Raw genomic sequence first — 19262 nt, forward strand, 5'->3', positions numbered from 1 at the left:
GGTGGGTACCTGGGTAGGTTCAGGTAACAGGGGGGTGGGTACCTGGGTAGGGTCAGGTAACAGTGGGGTGGGTACCTGGGTAGGGTCAGGTAACAGGGGGGTGGGTACCTGGATAGGGTCAGGTAACAGGGGGGTGGGTACCTGGGTAGGGTCAGGTAACAGGGGGGTGGGTACCTGGGTAGGGTCAGGTAACAGGGGGGTGGGTTCCTGGGTAGGGTCAGGTAACAGGGAATGGGTACCTGGGTAGGGTCAGGTAACAGGGGGGTGGGTACCCGGGTAGGGTCAGATACAGGGGGGTAGGTACCCAGGTAGGGTCAGGTAACAGGGGGGGGGGGGGGGGTACCTGGGTAGGGTCAGGTAACAGGGGGGTGGGTACCTGGGTAGGGTCAGGTAACAGGGAATGGGTACCTGGGTAGGGTCAGGTAACAGGGGGGTGGGTACCCGGGTAGGGTCAGGTAACAGGGGGTTGGGTACCTGGGTAGAGTCAGGTAACAGGGGCGTGGGTACCCGGGTAGGGTCAGGTAACAGGGGGGTGGGTACCCGGGTAGTATATTCCAACTTGTCCCCGCCCTATCTTCCAGTCTTTGTAAAAGAGAAACAACAGATGACCTCAAACACTGAAAATATTTATTCACAAAATAAAAAAATCATGCTTTATTATTAGGAAATGGTATTAAATCGTATATGAATACACCAATATTATGGCTAAAATAGTCTCCATTGTCTGGTTGATTTTGCAGGAAGTTATACTGAGGAATGGTGTGAGGATCGGGATGACTGTGGTCACATCCCATTCTGGAATCAGTCTTCATGCTACAACAAACAAGTCACATGACCAGTCACATGACCAGTCACCTGACACCTTACTTAATTTTGATTGGAGAAGCAGATAGTCATACAAAAAAGGATGCTTCATCATTCCATACCTTGCACTGGTGATTTATCCGTTACTACAATACTTTCGTAGATATGTGTTGCAGGCAAAAAGAGACAGATCTCATATTCTTTTCAGTCTGTACAATTATATTTTCAAGGCAGCTTCAGACAAAAGTATATACACTAAAGCGTATGTGTGGCTGAAAACATATATCCTGGATGACAAGACTGACCCATTTCTAAAAAGTAATACTGCAAGATCAACAAGCACTTAATATTTTTTATCCCAAAATTTGAGGCTATGTATAATCTTCGCCATTTTTTGTTTGTTTTTGTGCCTATAATAGCCTAGAAAATCTAAAACATACTCTTTCATTCATTCTACCTTCACTCCCATTTTTGTTAAGTCACAGAACCAGTTTTAAGATAATCTTTTACCCCCTCAACTTATAAACAAAAACGTTAGGTCTGCTGCAACAGAGACACAATACTGATCAAACACTAAGCAAATGTAAATATTTGCCGATGGTGGGAAGTTACTGAACCCACATAGATTGAGCATGCTGCTCCATAAGGAGAGAAAAGGTCTGGATAAAAATATTCTGTTCTTGGATGACAGAGTAAGCTGTTGCTTAATAAATGACCATCAGTAAATCTATTAGCAGACAAATATGTTTGGAACAAGCAGCACTGCAAGATCTACAGCATCATTGCACATTAAATAGCAGAGGCGGTATAAACATGCTGTACAACTTGGCACTATGTGGAGGTATTCCTAGGATGTGTGATAACTATGGGCACTATATAGAGGTATTCCTCAGATGTGTGATAACGGTGGGGACTATATAGAGGTATTCCTCAGGTGGCTAACATGCACTGGGCACTATATAGAGGTATTCCTCAGATGTGTGATAACGGTGGGCACTACATAGAGGTATTCCTCACATGGGTGATACGTAGCACTATGTGGAGGTATTCATCAGGTGGTGATAACCATGGGCACTATATAGAGGTATTCCTCAGCAGTGTTAAAACCATGGGCACTATATAGAGGTATACCTCAGGTGTTATAACCATGGACACTATACAGACCTATACCTCAGGTGTTATAACCATTTGCACTATACAGAGGTATATCTCAGGTGTTATAACCATGGGCACTATATAGAGGTATTCCTCAGCAGTGTTATAACCATGGGCACTATACAGAGGTTAACCTCAGATGTGTGATAACCATGGGCACTATATAGAGGTATTCCTCAGCAGTGTTATAACCATGGGCACTATACAGAGGTTAACCTCAGATGTGTGATAACCATGGGCACTATAGAGGTATTCCTCAGCAGTGTGATAACCAAGGGCACTATATAGAGCTATACCTCAGGTTTTACAACCATGGGCACTATATAGAGGTAAACCTCAGGTTTTACTACCATGGGCACTATATAGAGGTATTCCACAGATGTGTGATAACCATGGAAACTATATAGAGCTATACCTCAGGTTTTACAACCATGGGCACTATACAGAGGTATTCCTCAGATGTGATAACACTGGCAGGGTTCTACCGTGGTATACATGGTGGAAAACCATTGGGTACTAAAAGTAGGTTAACCTCACATGAGTGAAAACAAGATGCAGATAATCTTCATCTGATGATAATAAATAATGAATCATTACTGTCCATGGGTGATTGTGAAAAAAATGTTACTAGATACAAATGATGAGTTCAGAGTTTCAACTATTCATTAAAGCCATGAACGCATCATACTTACTAACATAATTCTTTCATGTGCTGAATTTTCATTTCAAATGACCAAAGTCAAATCATTGTGAAAAAAGGTACTCTGACATGAATTTCTGGAAAATACATTAGTTACTGTTAACTTGTGGTTTTTAGGATGATTTTCATTATAACCAGCATTGGTAATAGACACCGGCCTGTAGGTCCAAGGCTGGCAGATTTGCTGAAGTTTTAATTGAAATTGAAATTGAAATTGAAATTGAAATTGAAATTTTTAAAAATATAACAAACTGATTCTTTTGACACACTGTCTGCCAGAAAAGGGCACATTACTCTTATTTCCTACAATGCAAGGCATATGTATTTTGTTTTCAGGAATACCGAGGCTTGACAAGTCCTGGTGACCCTCCACACACACACACATATTGTTACTCCCTCACCAAACTTGACATGGTCATAATGAGATGTCTTTATCTTCCAGCCAAACCTGGCCAATAAACATGACAACATGAATCATAACAGAGCTCCAGATCACTTTTAGAGAAATTGAGTTTTTACTCTAGGGTTTCTATTTTCATTGGGTAAACAGTATTTTGTCACTCATCTATTCATCACTCTTTGGGTTTTTCCCCAAATTAGTGAACATTTTAAGATTAAAAAAAAAAAGAATAATGTTTTAGATGTATATAACTGTTCTAAATATATAGGCTTGACTCCAAAAGTAAATTAGCTCGTAATTGTGTTTTGGAAATTAGCTCCTTTGTACGCATGCTGAAAAATCCTCAGTGGGTATTTACGCGAGCTATTTTTATACATTTGAGGTTTTCACTTAATGCATGCATTTCTGTACGCAAGTTAATTGAAAGTAATTGGGTTTTGAATATTTTTGGGGGGTATTTTTACGCAAATATGCTGCTTATCTGTAGCTCTGTCATAAACATAGGTGCTTAGAGTTACCCAACCTTGTTCTGAAGAATGACTAGATTTACCTGCCCTTGTTGTGAGGTATGGCTAGAGTTACCTACCCTTGTTCTGAGGTGTGGCCAGAGTTACCCACCACTGTTTTGTACCAAACTCCAGAAAAGGGACACACAACTCAGGGCTAAAAAAAGTCATTACACTCTAACTCTGAGCTCGGCTCCTTGAAGAGGCTATTTGTCTGGTTGGGGAGAGGCCATCGGGTCTGTCATCTCTACAACAGAGCCTACTTCACCAAGTGACTGACTAAAGCAGCACAGAGACGACTGAAGGGCACATGCAGTGTGTTTTCGTTGTGGTGAACCAACACACAAAGACAAATGAAATAAATACTTCCTCAGAACAAACAGCTCATTGGACACAGCACTAAAGCAATACAAGCACGGAACTTGACATTTTATCTGACAGCTATCCAGTAGCTTGGTTTCTAAATGCTACACTGAAATAAACACTATACATTTGAATGTAAACTGACGATATTCAACATGAATAAAGACAAAATCACATTCTTGAGACGCATATTAATGAAATTAATAGTAAGGCTTAAAAAAATAAAACAATTGGTTCTCAGGCAATGGTTTTTGAAAATATAGTGTGGGCGGGCGGAGTCTTTTTTTGGTTTTGGTGTTGTTCAAATTAGTATGTAACCAAATAAACAGTTGTGTACAATGAACCCGGGAAAGGGCCTCCCTACAAAATGTATTCCTTGATGAGTAAAATACTGGAATACAATTTTTAGACTACCGTTCGACATGGAATAATTAAGGATTCTTTTGTTTGTTTTTTAAAAATGGAAATAAAAAACCGAATCATACGGCAAACTTTATGATGATGCGGGCGGTGCCTGAGAACCAAGACTATTATTTTTTTAAGCCTAAATCATATTTCTAGATTGAAATAAAATCAGATTTTAAACATAAAGGCTGAACATTCAGGGGCGGATCCAGGGTTTGAATAATTTTAACTTAACAACCAAATCAACATGGTAGGGGACTTTTTCTTCTTTTTTCTTTCTTTTACATTTACAAAAAGGGCAGGCAGCGTGGCCACTAGCAGAAGTCCCCCTCTGGATCTGCCACAGACATTTCAAATTATAAAATATGGGCATCAAAGTAGACAGGACAACCTAATCTGGACTCATGTCCACGAAGTATACTTCTTTTATCTAATTTACCACATCAAAGAATGGCAATAGCACTAAAGCTTTGATAACATACACTGCTGGCTTAGAAGTATAATACATAGTATAAGTATAAAATATTTGGAAAAGTGAACTTTTACAATGAGAAATTCAATGATCCATGCAGGTTCAGTGCTATTTTCCTAAAACACTGACAGCTTGTCATCTCGAACATTGTACACAATTCTAACATCTCGACCCTGTTACTATGGTAACCCTAGTGGCCTCGTCTTCTACTCATCACATCTATCCCTGGGATGACAACATTGGCAACCAAAAATAGTGCTGCCCCTCTTAATATAATCTACAACTGAACATGTTCTGAAACTTAGAGAAGGGAAGTAACTCTGCGCATCCATTTGTCGTTTGACGATATCCATAAAATTAGGTTTGGTTGTTACTGTTGGGCTAAAGTATCTTGGTCAATACTATTTAAACTAAAATGAAAACAAACATATTTTGATTGTTAGGCATAACCGGCAAACTGTTTTACTTCCTTACATTATTCATAAGAGGACACCCATTGGTTCCAATGCTTACTATAGACATCCTATAGTTTATTCCTGGGCTAGTTGGACAGGGTAGTCCAGTGGTTAAAGTGTTGCTCGGTATGCCAGGTTTGATCCCCACATGGGTACAATATGTGAAGCCTGTTCCTGGTGTCCATGCTTGGATCTGGTTGGAATATTACTTATTGCAGTGTTAAACTCAACACCCTCACTCACTTATCCCAAGGCTATTTGGGAAGAGGAACCTATACACCTCAATAATGAGGGTTCTAGTTCGGACCTAGTATTGCTATGCACATCTATTCCCACAAGTCACCAAGCACACTGCCTCACTTGGAATGATGAGGTCAATTTATAAAAAATATAATCCTTTACCTCAAAATATATGGTTGAGAACCTTACTATATACGTATCATGGTTCAAATGTATATGCTATCCATCCATGATTTCCACTCAAGAATGGTTTACTGCAATGTGGCAACAGATCTGTTAATATCGATCAAAGAGCCAAATCAAAGCATAATGATTGTTCTTTACAGAAAACTGGAATTGGACATAAGAAAATAAGTACCAAGTACCATTGCATATTGTATATATATATATATATTCGATGACGATATTGAATAGTGCATATTTATCCAAAGTATCTCCCCTGAACAACAAATGCTACATTCAGGGCAAAAGCTTATAAGTCTGTTGCCTTGTAACCATAACTATGACAACAGGTTCAAACCAATGAGCAGACAACAGCTTAGCTGTATAATACTAGGGTGGTGTGTTTTGCTTGTTGAGTAAGCTTGGCTAGTGGACAGGCACTGTACATGCATACGAAATGTGAACTTCTATACGATCATGTTCCGGACGTTGTCTCCAGGAAGGTAGATGTGGAACCCTTAGGTCTTCGGACATCGCTTCCTTCAACACTTCATGGTGTATTTCATGTCACGGCCTCGTCACGCAGTCAGCAGTAACACTATTGTTGCAAGTGCTAAGTAGGGTAAATTATACCAGGGGGTAGTCCCCGCCATCTGCAAGGCCGCTCAGGCGCTGATGTAAGTCAGGAAAACCTGGTCGGCGTTCAGGTTTCTGCAAATGAGAAGTTTATCCATATTAAAATGGCAGCATTAATCAAAGATTCATCACTCTAAAAGATAATTTTTTGTGGTATATATATATGCACATGCAAAAACGGTTAGCATGACCCTTTCAATTTCACAAAGTCAGAACATCCATGTATCTTTGAGAAATAGCTATGTCTGACATTCAGCTCATTTAATAAATGTCTAAATGCCCAAGGGACAAAACTCTGCCAGTGAATTACAGCACCTAAGACTACTAGGCCACCTGCATCCCCCCCACTAGTAATGTAAAGTAAACGTTATAATCATGACTGTTCATGACGGACGTACCGCTTCCCAGCAGTGCATCATGACCTTGAACATGAGCTCCGGGCACATCATCGGCTTCTGCAGACGGCGGTTGGAGGTGATGACGTAGTCCACCACGTCAAGGTTCTTCATGCCGCTGTACGGCATCTCCCCACCGCTGAACACCTCCCACATCAACACACCTGCAACACGATGAGCAGATGATTCAAATACGTCTGGGAATGACACATATTGATTTAGACCACAGCCTAGCATGTACATACCACATGATTGAGATTAATATGACATTCAAGAGTACACGAGAGAACTGCCTCACCCACATCACATTACCCACAATGCACCAGTCCTTGATATCTCCTACACTCATACAAGGCTCATGATACCACAGCCAATTCCACACAACTCACTGTGGATCTCAAGCTGTAATCAGGAGAATTAATACATTCCTAACTACCGTATATGACCGCGTATAAGCCAAATTTTGAGGACCAGAAAAAAGATTCTGTAGAAAGGGGTCGACTTATCCATGGGATACACTTTCATGATAGTATTTTTCAGATCGTGATCTGTCAGAAACATCGCCTGAATGACGGGCCGATAGATTACAACTTCCCGAAAGTTTGGAAGTTGCCACGACTAGAGCCATTATTGTTATAAAATTATCAATAAAGTTATTATTATACACCAATGTTGTCATTATTAAAAAAATGTTATGCATGTTACTACTCCCGATAATAAGTTTTCAATTGAATGTTCAAAGATTATCGTTCTTCATAAACTTCACAATCTTTACATGTAGATATCTAACAATATATGTAATTCACAGCTATAATATATAATCCCCAGATGAAATCGCCAATAGCTATAACGTACGTTTTGCAAAGTTCATAAATTGATAGTGAACAAGTGCCTACCTTTATTGAAAGAGGCAAATAAACAACTGTATCGGCGAGTTATTCAATTCGCAAAATGGCGCTTCGTTGTTGATGGCAACATATAACAATCATTATGAGATTTTTAAAAAACAAGAGAAACAGCTTACCAGATGACTGGTTTGTTAAATCTGTATTAGAAATAATAATGATTTTTTCAATATAATTACAACGTTTTTCATCTTATATTTTTGAATATCTGCGAGTACCGGCACGTCTTGCAGTCCGACTTCGCAGTGTTTTTTGACTTTCAAATCCTGGTTCGGCTAATCTGCGGGTCATATCATTTTCTTTCGTATTTCACAGGTCAAGTTAACACCTCGGCTAATCTACGGGGTCGGCTTATCCGCGGTCATATACGATACAGGGAAATCTAGCGTACTTGAACTCCAAGACCTTGTGACGTTCTGTAAGCACTGAAATCATATCAGATGTGGATGCAGGAGTTTCTTACAAACGTGGGTGCACACAACCAGGGCCTAGATTTTTGAAACGATCTTAGCTAAGATAAATCTTTACTACTTACGTTCAAAGATTTGATATCTTAAGGCTAAGATAAGATAGATTTTCGAAACAATTGTAAACTGTTGCAGATCGCTCAGAGCTATGACACCTATCTGTAGCGGGAGAATAGCTCGAAGTCGTCAAGCGTATCGCGGCGACGAGTTCTGTCTCGGAATATCCTCGGTCTTGTCATCAAATCATTGCTATCTTCATCATGAAAATGTCCAGAGCAAAGTATGCCGCCATCTTGGATGAACATACACTAAACTTACGACAGGTATAGGGCTATCTTAGATTTACGACAAACTTAAGATATCTTCGGGCTACGATATTTTTGAAAAAAGGCTACAATAGCCTACAATTTCCTTATGATAACTTTACGATAATTTTAGGGCTAAGATCGTTTGAAAATCTAGGCCCAGTGGCCTAAACAGCTCAGTAAGTAGGGGCCTTGTTATCAGCATCATGCATGTGTACAAACCAACGATAACCTGCTACACATACGGTAAAAAGTCACACAGAGAGCTATGCATAGAATGAAAGACAAACAGAGAGCTACACTACATACCAAAGGCCCAGACATCAGACTTGCTGCTGAAACGGGTGTAGCTGAGGACTTCTGGGGGAGCCCACTTGACTGGAAACTTGGTCCCTGCCGAGCTGGTGTACTCATCATCAATTACATATCTGCCAACACAGAAGTATAGGTGAGGTCGTGTACTCATCATCAATTACATATCTGACAACACAGAGGTATAGGTGAGGTCCTGTACTCATCATCAATTACATATCTGACAACACAGAAGTATAGGTGAGGTCGTGTACTCATCATCAATTACATATCTGACAACACAGAAGTATAGATGAGGTCGTGTACTCATCATCAATTACATATCTGACAACACAGAAGTATAGATGAGGTCGTGTACTCATCATCAATTACATATCTGACAACACAGAAGTATAGGTGAGGTCGTGTATAATTACATCAACATGTATTTCTGATTGGTGATACAATGACACAATATCAATTAGCTAGGTCAGACATTGTGACCTCCCAATCCTCAATATAGCCGGCTCATGTTTCTGGTTCATTTATGTTGAATGATGTTTGATAGCAGTGCCGTAGCCAGCCGGGGACAAGTGATTCTTGTACAAATATTTGCCCCCCCATCCCCCGACCCTGTCAAAAAAAGTTAACGACGGCCTTGGATAAACAGACTAAATAGTGACAATTCCACATGTGAACCCATCACTTTGGAAGAGAAGGAAATGCTGCCCTTTGACCAGTAAACGTATTGCTGTCCCTGGTTGTATACAGTTGGAGGCTTACCCTTGATAGCAGTTAGGGACCTTCACCCTCTTTAAGACAAAGCTCACCTGGCTAAACCGAAGTCTGCTACTTTGACTACATGGTCCTGTCCGACGAGGCAGTTCCTGGCGGCCAGATCTCGATGGATGAACTTGCGTTGTTCTAGGTAGCACATGCCCTTGCACACCTGGATGCAGAACTCCAGGAGCGTCATGGGCTGCTGCAGCAGGCGGTTCTTGTGGCGGGCCAGGTAGTTGTTCAGTGCACCTGCAGACACAAGTCTCCATAAACACAACAGTTGGCGAACAGACCAGACAGGGAACAGACCAGACAGGGAACAGACCAGACAGGGAACAGAACAGACAGGGAACAGACAGAGAGCAGACCAGACAGGGAACAGTCAGGGAACAGACCAGACAGGGAACAGACCAGACAGGGAACAGACAGGGAACAGTCAGGGAACAGACCAGACAGGGAACAGACCAGACAGGGAACAGTCAGGGAACAGACCAGACAGGGAACAGACCAGACAGGGGACAGACCAGACAGGGAACAGACCAGGCAGGGAACAGACCAGGCAGGGAACAGACCAGATAGGGAACAGACCAGACAGGGAACAGTCAGGGAACAGACTAGACAGGGAACAGACAGGGAACAGACCAGACAGGGAACAGACCAGACAGGGAACAGACCAGACAGGGGACAGACAGGGAACAGACCAGACAGGGAACAGACCAGACAGGGAACAGACAGGGAACAGAACAGACAGGGAACAGACAGGGGACAGACCAGACAGGGAACAGACAGGGGACAGACAGGGAACAGACCAGACAGGGAACAGACCAGACAGGGAACAGACCAGACAGGGAACAGACAGGGAACAGACCAGACAGGGAACAGACGGGACAGACAGGGAACAGACCAGACAGGGAACAGACAGGGGACAGACAGGGAACAGAACAGACAGGGAACAGAACAGACAGGGAACAGACTGGGGACAGACAGGGAACAGACAGGAAACAGACAGAGAACAGAACAGACAGGGAACAGACCAGACAGGGAACAGACAGGGAACAGACCAGACAGGGAACAGACCAGACAGGGAACAGACAGGGAACAGACCAGACAGGGAACAGACAGGGGACAGACCAGACAGGGAACAGACAGGGGACAGACAGGGAACAGACCAGACAGGGAACAGACCAGACAGGGAACAGACAGGGGACAGACAGGGAACAGACCAGACAGGGAACAGACGGGACAGACAGGGAACAGACCAGACAGAGAACAGACAGGGGACAGACAGGGGACAGACTAGACAGGGAACAGACAGGGGACAGACAGGGAACAGACCAGACAGGGAACAGACCAGACAGGGAACAGACCAGACAGGGAACAGTCAGGGAACAGACCAGGCAGGGAACAGACAGAGAGCAGACCAGACAGGGAACAGACTAGACAGGGAACAAACAGGGAACAGACCAGACAGGGAACAGACCAGACAGGGGACAGACCAGACTGGGAACAGACCAGACAGGGAACAGACAGGGAACAGACCAGACAGGGAACAGACAGGGGACAGACAGGGAACAGACCAGACAGGGAACAGACAGGGAACAGACCAGACAGGGAACAGACCAGACAGGGAACAGACAGGGAACAGACCAGACAGGGAACAGACAGGGGACAGACTAGACAGGGAACAGACTAGACAGGGAACAGACAGGGGACAGACTAGAAAGGGAACAGACAGGGAACAGACTAGACAGGGGACAGACCAGACAGGGAACAGACAGGGGACAGACCAGACAGGGAACAGACCAGACAGGGAACAGACTAGACAGGGAACAGACTAGACAGGGAACAGACAGGGGACAGACAGGGGACAGACCAGTCAGGGAACAGACTAGACAGGGAACAGACTAGACAGGGAACAGACAGGGAACAGACCAGACAGGGGACAGACTAGACAGGGAACAGACTAGACAGGGAACAGACCAGACAGGGAACAGACTAGACAGGGAACAGACTAGACAGGGAACAGACTAGACAGGGAACAGACCAGACAGGGAACAGACTAGACAGGGAACAGACAGGGAACAGACTAGACAGGGAACAGACTAGACAGGGAACAGACAGGGAACAGACCAGACAGGGGACAGACTAGACAGGGAACAGACTAGACAGGGAACAGACTAGACAGGGAACAGACTAGACAGGGAACAGACCAGACAGGGAACAGACAGGGAACAGACCAGACAGGGAACAGACCAGACAGGGAACAGACCAGACAGGGAACAGACTAGACAGGGAACAGACCAGGCAGGGAACAGACTAGACAGGGAACAAACAGGGGACAGACAGGGAACAGACAGGGGACAGACAGGGAACAGACAGGGAACAGACAGGGGACAGACCAGACAGGGAACAGACAGGGGACAGACAGGGAACAGACAGGGAACAGACAGGGGACAGACCAGACAGGGAACAGACCAGACAGGCAACAGACAAATGCGATTGCAATACCTCAGAACTCACTTCTACGAACATGGCCAAACTAGGTCGTGGGGTCATTAATATTCATAAGTTATTCCTTTTATGGAACAAGTTCTCGGAAACATTTAAGGCTTGTATAATGTCTGAGATCAAATGAAGTGTAGACATATTTTCTGGCTTATATCTCCACCAACACTTATGATTAGATTGATGTGTTATACTGGAAAAAGTCGAATGAGTGGTATTGCCTCTGTAAATTTAATTTGAAGTAGATCTAAGTTTCTTGCTTTGAAACTATTTTTGTAAAACTAGTGTGGTCAGCTATGATGACGTTATTCAAACTTCAAAGACTTTTGTGCCTTTCGTGGAATTAACGTCACACGAAATGATTTATAAAGATATTTCCCATCAATATTACAAAATATAAATATATAATGCATTCAAACATTTAATTAAGAATATGTTTTACCTTAGGGATAAGCTGGGCATTTAATAGCTGGACCAACAACGTACAGCGTGGGTGACGCCATTACTCGCAAATACGAAAACAACGGAGATAGCTCCCGTTTGAAATTAGAGTGACCTCCCTTTCCCAATATGAACCACTGATAATGCGGTTTCGCCTCATCTATAGATACCAAGGTCAAGGTGAACACAGATACCTACCAAATCGCATGAGCTCCACCACAATCATAATAGGCTTGGCCTTGGTCACCACGCCGTACAGCTGCACCAAGTTGGGATGGTTCAGCTGGCTGCAGAGCAACAAACAGTACTTACTGGCACAAGCAGCGTCCGAGGTGGCAGAAACAACAGGAGACTCAATCAGACTACACTTAAGTAAGGATAAGATATATAGATGAACAACTTCTTTATTACACTGACTGACTGACTGAGTATGGTTTTACGCCGCTTTTAGCAATATTCCAGCAATATCACGGCGGGGGACACCAGAAATGGGCTTCACACATTGTACCCATGTCGGGAATCGAACCCGGGTCTTCGGCATGACGAGCGAACGCTTTAACCACTAGGCTACCCGACCGCCCCTCTTTATTACAATAAGGCGCGACGTTTGGTGTAGGTTCTAATGGTCAACACTGAAACACTGCTCCTAATTGTAATAAAGAAGTTGTTCATCCATATATCTTATCCTTGATTGATACTCCACCTTCTAAATGCCTCAAAGAAGCAGACTACACTTGTCTTAACATTGGTAGTAGGTAGGACATCATATGTTTCAAACATATTTATTTACATTAAACCATTCACCATTGATTGCCTGATATTTGACCCATGATTTCTCATTTGTAGCTTTTATCCCTCAGTCTGGCTGGAGCACTGTGTCATCCTTTGGCAGGCTTCAATAATAACTTATAAACCTCTGATGACGTCACACTACAGTGACAGAAGGTAAACCTCCAAGGCAGGCAATATGAACCATGCTCAGGGCGTTCTGGTGGAATGCCCGGGACCTGATGAATACATTTCAATTGAATACCAAGGTTTTACAATTAATGTTCTATAAAATTGCCTCTTGATATGTACACAATTGTGTTTGATGATTGGTTAAAAGTCAAATTTATTTTAACATGAAAATTCCATAACGTGTTATGTTTTGTAATCCACTGTTTTCCCACTGAGCTACAAGGGCAGGTGATGAGAATTTGTTCAGTTTATTATGTCATGACACCAGCTAGTCCATGCTGCACATGTTTTTTCTCCCGCACGCTTTGAGCGAATTCCTTTTATAGTACAATACACTGTATTGTTTCACTATAAGGTATGTCGATGTGTTCTTATATTTTCTGGTATTTTTTGCATTTAGGCGGTTCAGAAGTTGGATAAAGCACGTCTCCTCGGTTTTGGTTTTAAAAAAAAGGGTAAAACAAGCTTTTCCCTCGCTCACGATTTTACATTTTCAACCAAAACTGAGGAGGCGTGTATCATCCTTTACATAATCAGAAATAGTATACGAGACAAGTCAAGCTGTTCGGTGGAGTACCTGGCCATCCATCAATGTACAACCCCCATGTAATAACTTACAACCTAATCCCCTGATCAAGTCTTAGGACTTGAATTCCCACTGGATCCTTCTGTAAAAGCTCCAGTGGAAGTGAGCCAGAACCCCCATTACCTATACTACTAACGGGATCGGGTCAGCAGGCTCGATTTGGTTGATGCATGTCATCGATCTCAAATGCGTGGATTGATGGTCATGATGTCAATCACTGGATTGTCTGGTCCAGACTCAATCATTTACAGACCACCGTCATATAGCTGGAATATTGCTGAGTGCGGCGTTAAACAACAAACCAACCTCCTGTACAAGTAGTTCTGTATCACACGTACGTCATTGTTTTGGCTTCCTCCACAAATGATTCTTCCGACATGGTGCCACACTTCATGACCTTGACTGCCACGGGTGTGTTCCTCCACTTGCCACGGTTGACACTCTAAACAAGCGGATCAGGGATACAAGTCAGGGATACAAGTCAGGGATACAAGTCATAATAGACCCACCAGGAGCAAAGGCACCTTATGGTTGCTAGGATACAACTGTGCTGTGACATCATAAAGAAAGACATTTGATGTCAACTTACTTCCATAAAAATCACCATGTGTCCCGACTGTACAAAAATATCGTATCTTTCTCTCATTAGTTCATAAATTAATCAGACATTAATTCTAAAAACAATAGTCATTACATAAACAGTTTTATCATTTAACTTAAGCATTTATCCATGACATAAGCTTATGACATAAAAACATGTATGTCATACCCCAATGACATAAGTATGCAAATTAGATAACCGGAAGAGCGAGCGGTTTGATTTGAAACTATATATTATAAGTGAAGTTACACCAGAGATATAATCAGATTACACAGAATCGTTGTTGTTACCGTTATTAAAGTTTCAATTATTCTGCAAAAGTCTGTTCAAGTATTTTGTTTAAAATAATCCGAGGAACTTTTTTTCTCAGCGAATTGTTTATTTTGGTTTACATGGCTATGGAAAACATGTATCACTACGCACGATCTATACATAAGATTTCGACAAGTTGCTGATGTTAATGTTTAATGCAATTATTCCTTAATTTGGAAGCAAAAATGTGAAAATGATAAATAGAATTCATCACTCGTGTTTTTTAATATGGGAAATATCAACCTCGTCCCGTTAATCGGTATTTGCCTCGCCAAAGGCTCGGCAAATACCGATTAACTAAGACTCGGTTGATATTTCTCATATTAAAAAAACACTCATGATGAATCCTCTATATAAGTCTGAAAATGGGACTTGGCAGAAAATGAGTCTAAATGTTTGATGCCATGTGTCTCTGTCATAAATAGAAATTGAAGCTTGTGAATGGTATTTTTGTGTCCCCAGGGTCCTGTAGTCTTAGATACAATGAGGTGAGGTGAGGTGAGGTGAGGTGAGGTGAGGTGAGGTGAGGTGAGGTGAGGTGAGGTGAAATTGGGTTTAACGTCGCGTCCAAGATTATTGCACTTATATAGCGACGTGCATGCACGTGTATGTGTGTGTGTGGCTGCTTGTACTAGTCCGGACTGATGCCGATTTATAGTGCTAGCTCACTGAGATACCATGCCGCAGTTTAACATGAATACCCCACTCAGACACAGTATACTGACTCCGAGCCGACCAGTCCTTGTTTTAGCCCCTTAATGCCGAGCGCCAGACAGGGTAACAACAAGTACAATCTTTTAACGTCTTTTTGTATGACGCGGCCCGGGATCAAACCCTGGACCTTCGGCTCTCCGGGCGGACGCTCTACCACAAGACCACGGAGGCGGTCTCCGGGCGGACGCTCTACCACTAGACCACGGAGGCGGTCTCCGGGCGGACGCTCTACCACAAGACCACGGAGGCGGTCTCCGGGCGGACGCTCTACCACAAGACCACGGAGGCGGTCTCCGGGCGGACGCTCTACCACAAGACCACGGAGGCGGTCTCCGGGCGGACGCTCTACCACAAGACCACGGAGGCGGTCTCCGGGCGGACGCTCTACCACAAGACCACGGAGGCGGTCTCCGGGCGGACGCTCTACCACAAGACCATGGAGGCGGTCTCCGGGCGGACGCTCTACCACAAGACCACGGAGGCGGTCTCCGGGCGGACGCTCTACCACCAGACCACGGAGGCGGTCTCCGGGCGGACACTCTACCACAAGACCACGGAGGCGGTCTCCGGGCGGACGCTCTACCACAAGACCACGGAGGCGGTCTCCGGGCGGACGCTCTACCACCAGACCACGGAGGCGGTCTCCGGGCGGACGCTCTACCACCAGACCACGGAGGCGGTCTCCGGGCGGACGCTCTACCACAAGACCACGGAGGCGGTCTCCGGGCGGACGCTCTACCACAAGACCACGGAGGCGTCTAAAATAGAATGAGAAGTCAAAATGTGATGTTGCCACTATAAGGCCCTTATCTCAACAGCTTGGTCACATACACAGCGTTGTAACTGAAATGTAACAAGTTCTGGACAGGGTAGTGAATTCAAACATAAAACACAGTCTGCCAAGACTTGAAAAACTCTAACATAGATGTCAAGACGTTGCCAATCGCAAGAAAACCGAATCGTAGTCCTCATTACCGCAAAACAAAGATCTGAGGGCTTCCCCCTACTGGTCATGTCAGAACGACCTTTCATGCGACCAATCATAGCATCGCTTACCAGACGAGGAAATTGACAGTTGGAATTTCCTAATCATGTTACCTTGAAAAACTTAACAGGGGGTATTCTGAACAACAGATATGGGCTTTACAACTAAATCCATACAATCGCGGCCATCCAATACCCATTTTACAATGTTCGGTTGTTCAGTTTTGATATTTTAATCAAGACTTTGTCAAAATATTTTATCGACCGTAGTCGCCAGTTTGAAACTTGTGTCGTAAAGCATGAGGAAGCTGCCTTCAGATTGGCTAATGTCAACTTCTTGTCAGTCATTCCATTGGTCGGTCAACGTTCCCGAAAAGTCTGTCGGAAGTGACCAGTAATGGGATGACCTCAGATCTTTGTTTAGCGGTAGCAATTATCGAGATCTCATTTGTATGTGTACGACCTTGTGCAATGACAAGGTGAATATAGGAAGGTAGGGGGTATTGAGTATAAACCTGCTAGTTGTTGACAAGGGATCAGCAGTTAGAAGTGAAGACTTCTTCACTCAGTAAACAAAGAGAGGGGAAACGGTCGATGGCTAGATCATGTTGTTGATAGTTTTGTCGCCTCCATTCATGAGCACAAGCCATATCATGGTTAAAGGTTATGATTCGGTTGTTTGTTGTTTAACGCCGCTCTCAGCAACATTCGATATATATGACGGTGGTCTGTAAATAATCAAGTCTGGACCAGACAATCCAGTGACTGACATAATGACATCGATCAACACAATTGGGCTACAATTACATGGATCAACGCCATCAGCGAGTCTGACCACCCGATCCCGTCAGTCACCTCTGTTAGACTCAATTATTTACAGACTGCCGTCATATAGCTGGAATATTGCTGATTGTGGCGTTAAATAACAAACTAGGATTAGAAAGACCTTCATGTTGTCAGGAAGAATCAAGAACTAGCTTGGTACTCACCCCAAAACATCCTGAACCCAACTGCTCCCCCGTCTCCAAGTCATCGGGGTCGATCTCCCACTTGCCTGCAAGGAGGACAACACTCACAGGTGAGTACACTCACATATTTGGAAGTCCTAAAACATTTTACTAGGATTAATGAATTAAATGTGCTCCGTTGTCGTCCTTTCTGACCTTGATGTGTATTAGTCTCATTGGTTGACAACTAGCTGAATATGCAAATTAGATTGCCGATCTAGGATGCTGGCATTGAGATACCATGTCAGAGTTTAACATGAATACCCCAGACACAGTACATTGACTCCGAACCGACCAGGCCTTGTTTTAGTCCCTTAATGCCGAGCGCCAGACAGGGTAACAACAAGAATCTTCTTTAAAATTCTTTGGGTGCTGAGGGGGTATTGTACTCGAGTCCCGGCTACCACATACACTGGACTAAACTGTCTGTCCCAGATGAGTCTGGTTGAGACAGTTTCCACTGTATGATTATACAAGTGAGTGTTATTGATATAATCCTTAGACATTAATGGCGATAGAAACTAACAGTTTCAGCCCACTAGTCCTTATAATGATAACATATAGCAAACCCCTAAAAAAGGCAGATTTCTACAAGCCCTTATGATACCTTAACTATTAGGCAGTTTGGCTCGGACTACAGGACTACAGGACCAGTGCCAATTTCTAACGCTGCATTAAAATAAGACAGACACAATATGTAATCTCCAGATGGTGTGAAGCTATATGTTAGCGGAGTATGACCTATCTACTGACCGTGACCAAATCCTGCTGTAGAGGGTGCTGAGTGTCGTCTGGGAGGTTCTCGCAGTCTGCACACCAAACCTGCAACACAGAATAAACATAAGTCACGTCACCATGACAACCTACTGCAAGTGTTCTCGTGACATGGTTTACCCCTTCCTCTTGGACCACCACAATGACAACAGGATGTTTGTGCAAAGAATAGGGCGGTCGGGTAGCCTAGTGGTTAAAGCGTTGGCATGGCACACCGGAGACCTGGGTTCGATTCCTGACATGGGTACAATGTGTGAAGCCCATTTCTGGTGTCCCCTGCCGTGATATTGCTGGAATATTGCTAAAAGCGGCGTAGAACCATACTCACTCACATTGTGCAAAGAATATATGGCTAATTGTTGTTACTCCAAACTATTCAAACAGTACATTTATATGAAAATTGAGGATAGGCAAACAGGCAGGTGACCCCATGATGACCCCATGATGACAGTCTTCTAGATGTTCAAGGCAAGACACATTCACTCAAAACGTACGCTTGTGTGAAAAATCGTTCCATGTAAATATTGTCTGGTTGGGCTGGGAATTGGAAAAAAAATGTATTGCAATATATTGCGATATTTCAAATTGTATTGCGATTTTATTGTATTGTGATATCTGGAAAAGCAGAAATTTGACACGAGTCAGATATATATTTCTTTTGACTAAACTTACTTGTTCAGCATTTTGTAAGGCCTCTTTTACCAGCTATTTGCTTTGTTGTACATTTTTGGCATAATCCTGTCAGAGAAGGTTTTCTGAGAGGGACACATGTACAGTGAATCTAGGCTTTGAAGTCTTTAAATTCATAAGAATCGACGATACTGAGTGGTCGAAGACCAGCAATGATAAACCTGGCCACTTTGTCACTGAGACGAATGGGTGACGAAATTGAAATTCGTTCGGTTTCTGCGACCAAGATTTCCTCTTTTGGTATGAT

General features: G+C 43.3%; 1 protein-coding gene across 2 annotated transcripts in view; it reads right to left on the reverse strand.

Moving 5' to 3' along the window:
* Positions 1-610: 610 nt before the first annotated feature.
* LOC125374008 (tyrosine-protein kinase Tec-like) overlaps positions 611-19262 on the reverse strand; it is a 51550-nt gene continuing 32898 nt past the window's right edge. For both annotated transcript variants that reach the window (XM_048384684.1, XM_048384685.1), the window contains exons 11-18: positions 18305-18373; positions 17534-17598; positions 14272-14375; positions 12586-12674; positions 9492-9690; positions 8680-8798; positions 6697-6857; positions 611-6373 (exon numbers count right to left, since the gene is read on the reverse strand). In XM_048384684.1, coding sequence (XP_048240641.1) covers positions 6290-6373; positions 6697-6857; positions 8680-8798; positions 9492-9690; positions 12586-12674; positions 14272-14375; positions 17534-17598; positions 18305-18373 — 890 coding nt within the window. In that variant the 3' untranslated portion in view covers positions 611-6289. The remainder of the gene's footprint in view (positions 6374-6696; positions 6858-8679; positions 8799-9491; positions 9691-12585; positions 12675-14271; positions 14376-17533; positions 17599-18304; positions 18374-19262) is intronic.

Source organism: Haliotis rufescens, unplaced genomic scaffold (assembly GCF_023055435.1).
Source record: "Haliotis rufescens isolate VD_foot unplaced genomic scaffold, xgHalRufe1.0.p SCAF_50, whole genome shotgun sequence".
Lineage (NCBI taxonomy): Eukaryota > Metazoa > Mollusca > Gastropoda > Lepetellida > Haliotidae > Haliotis > Haliotis rufescens.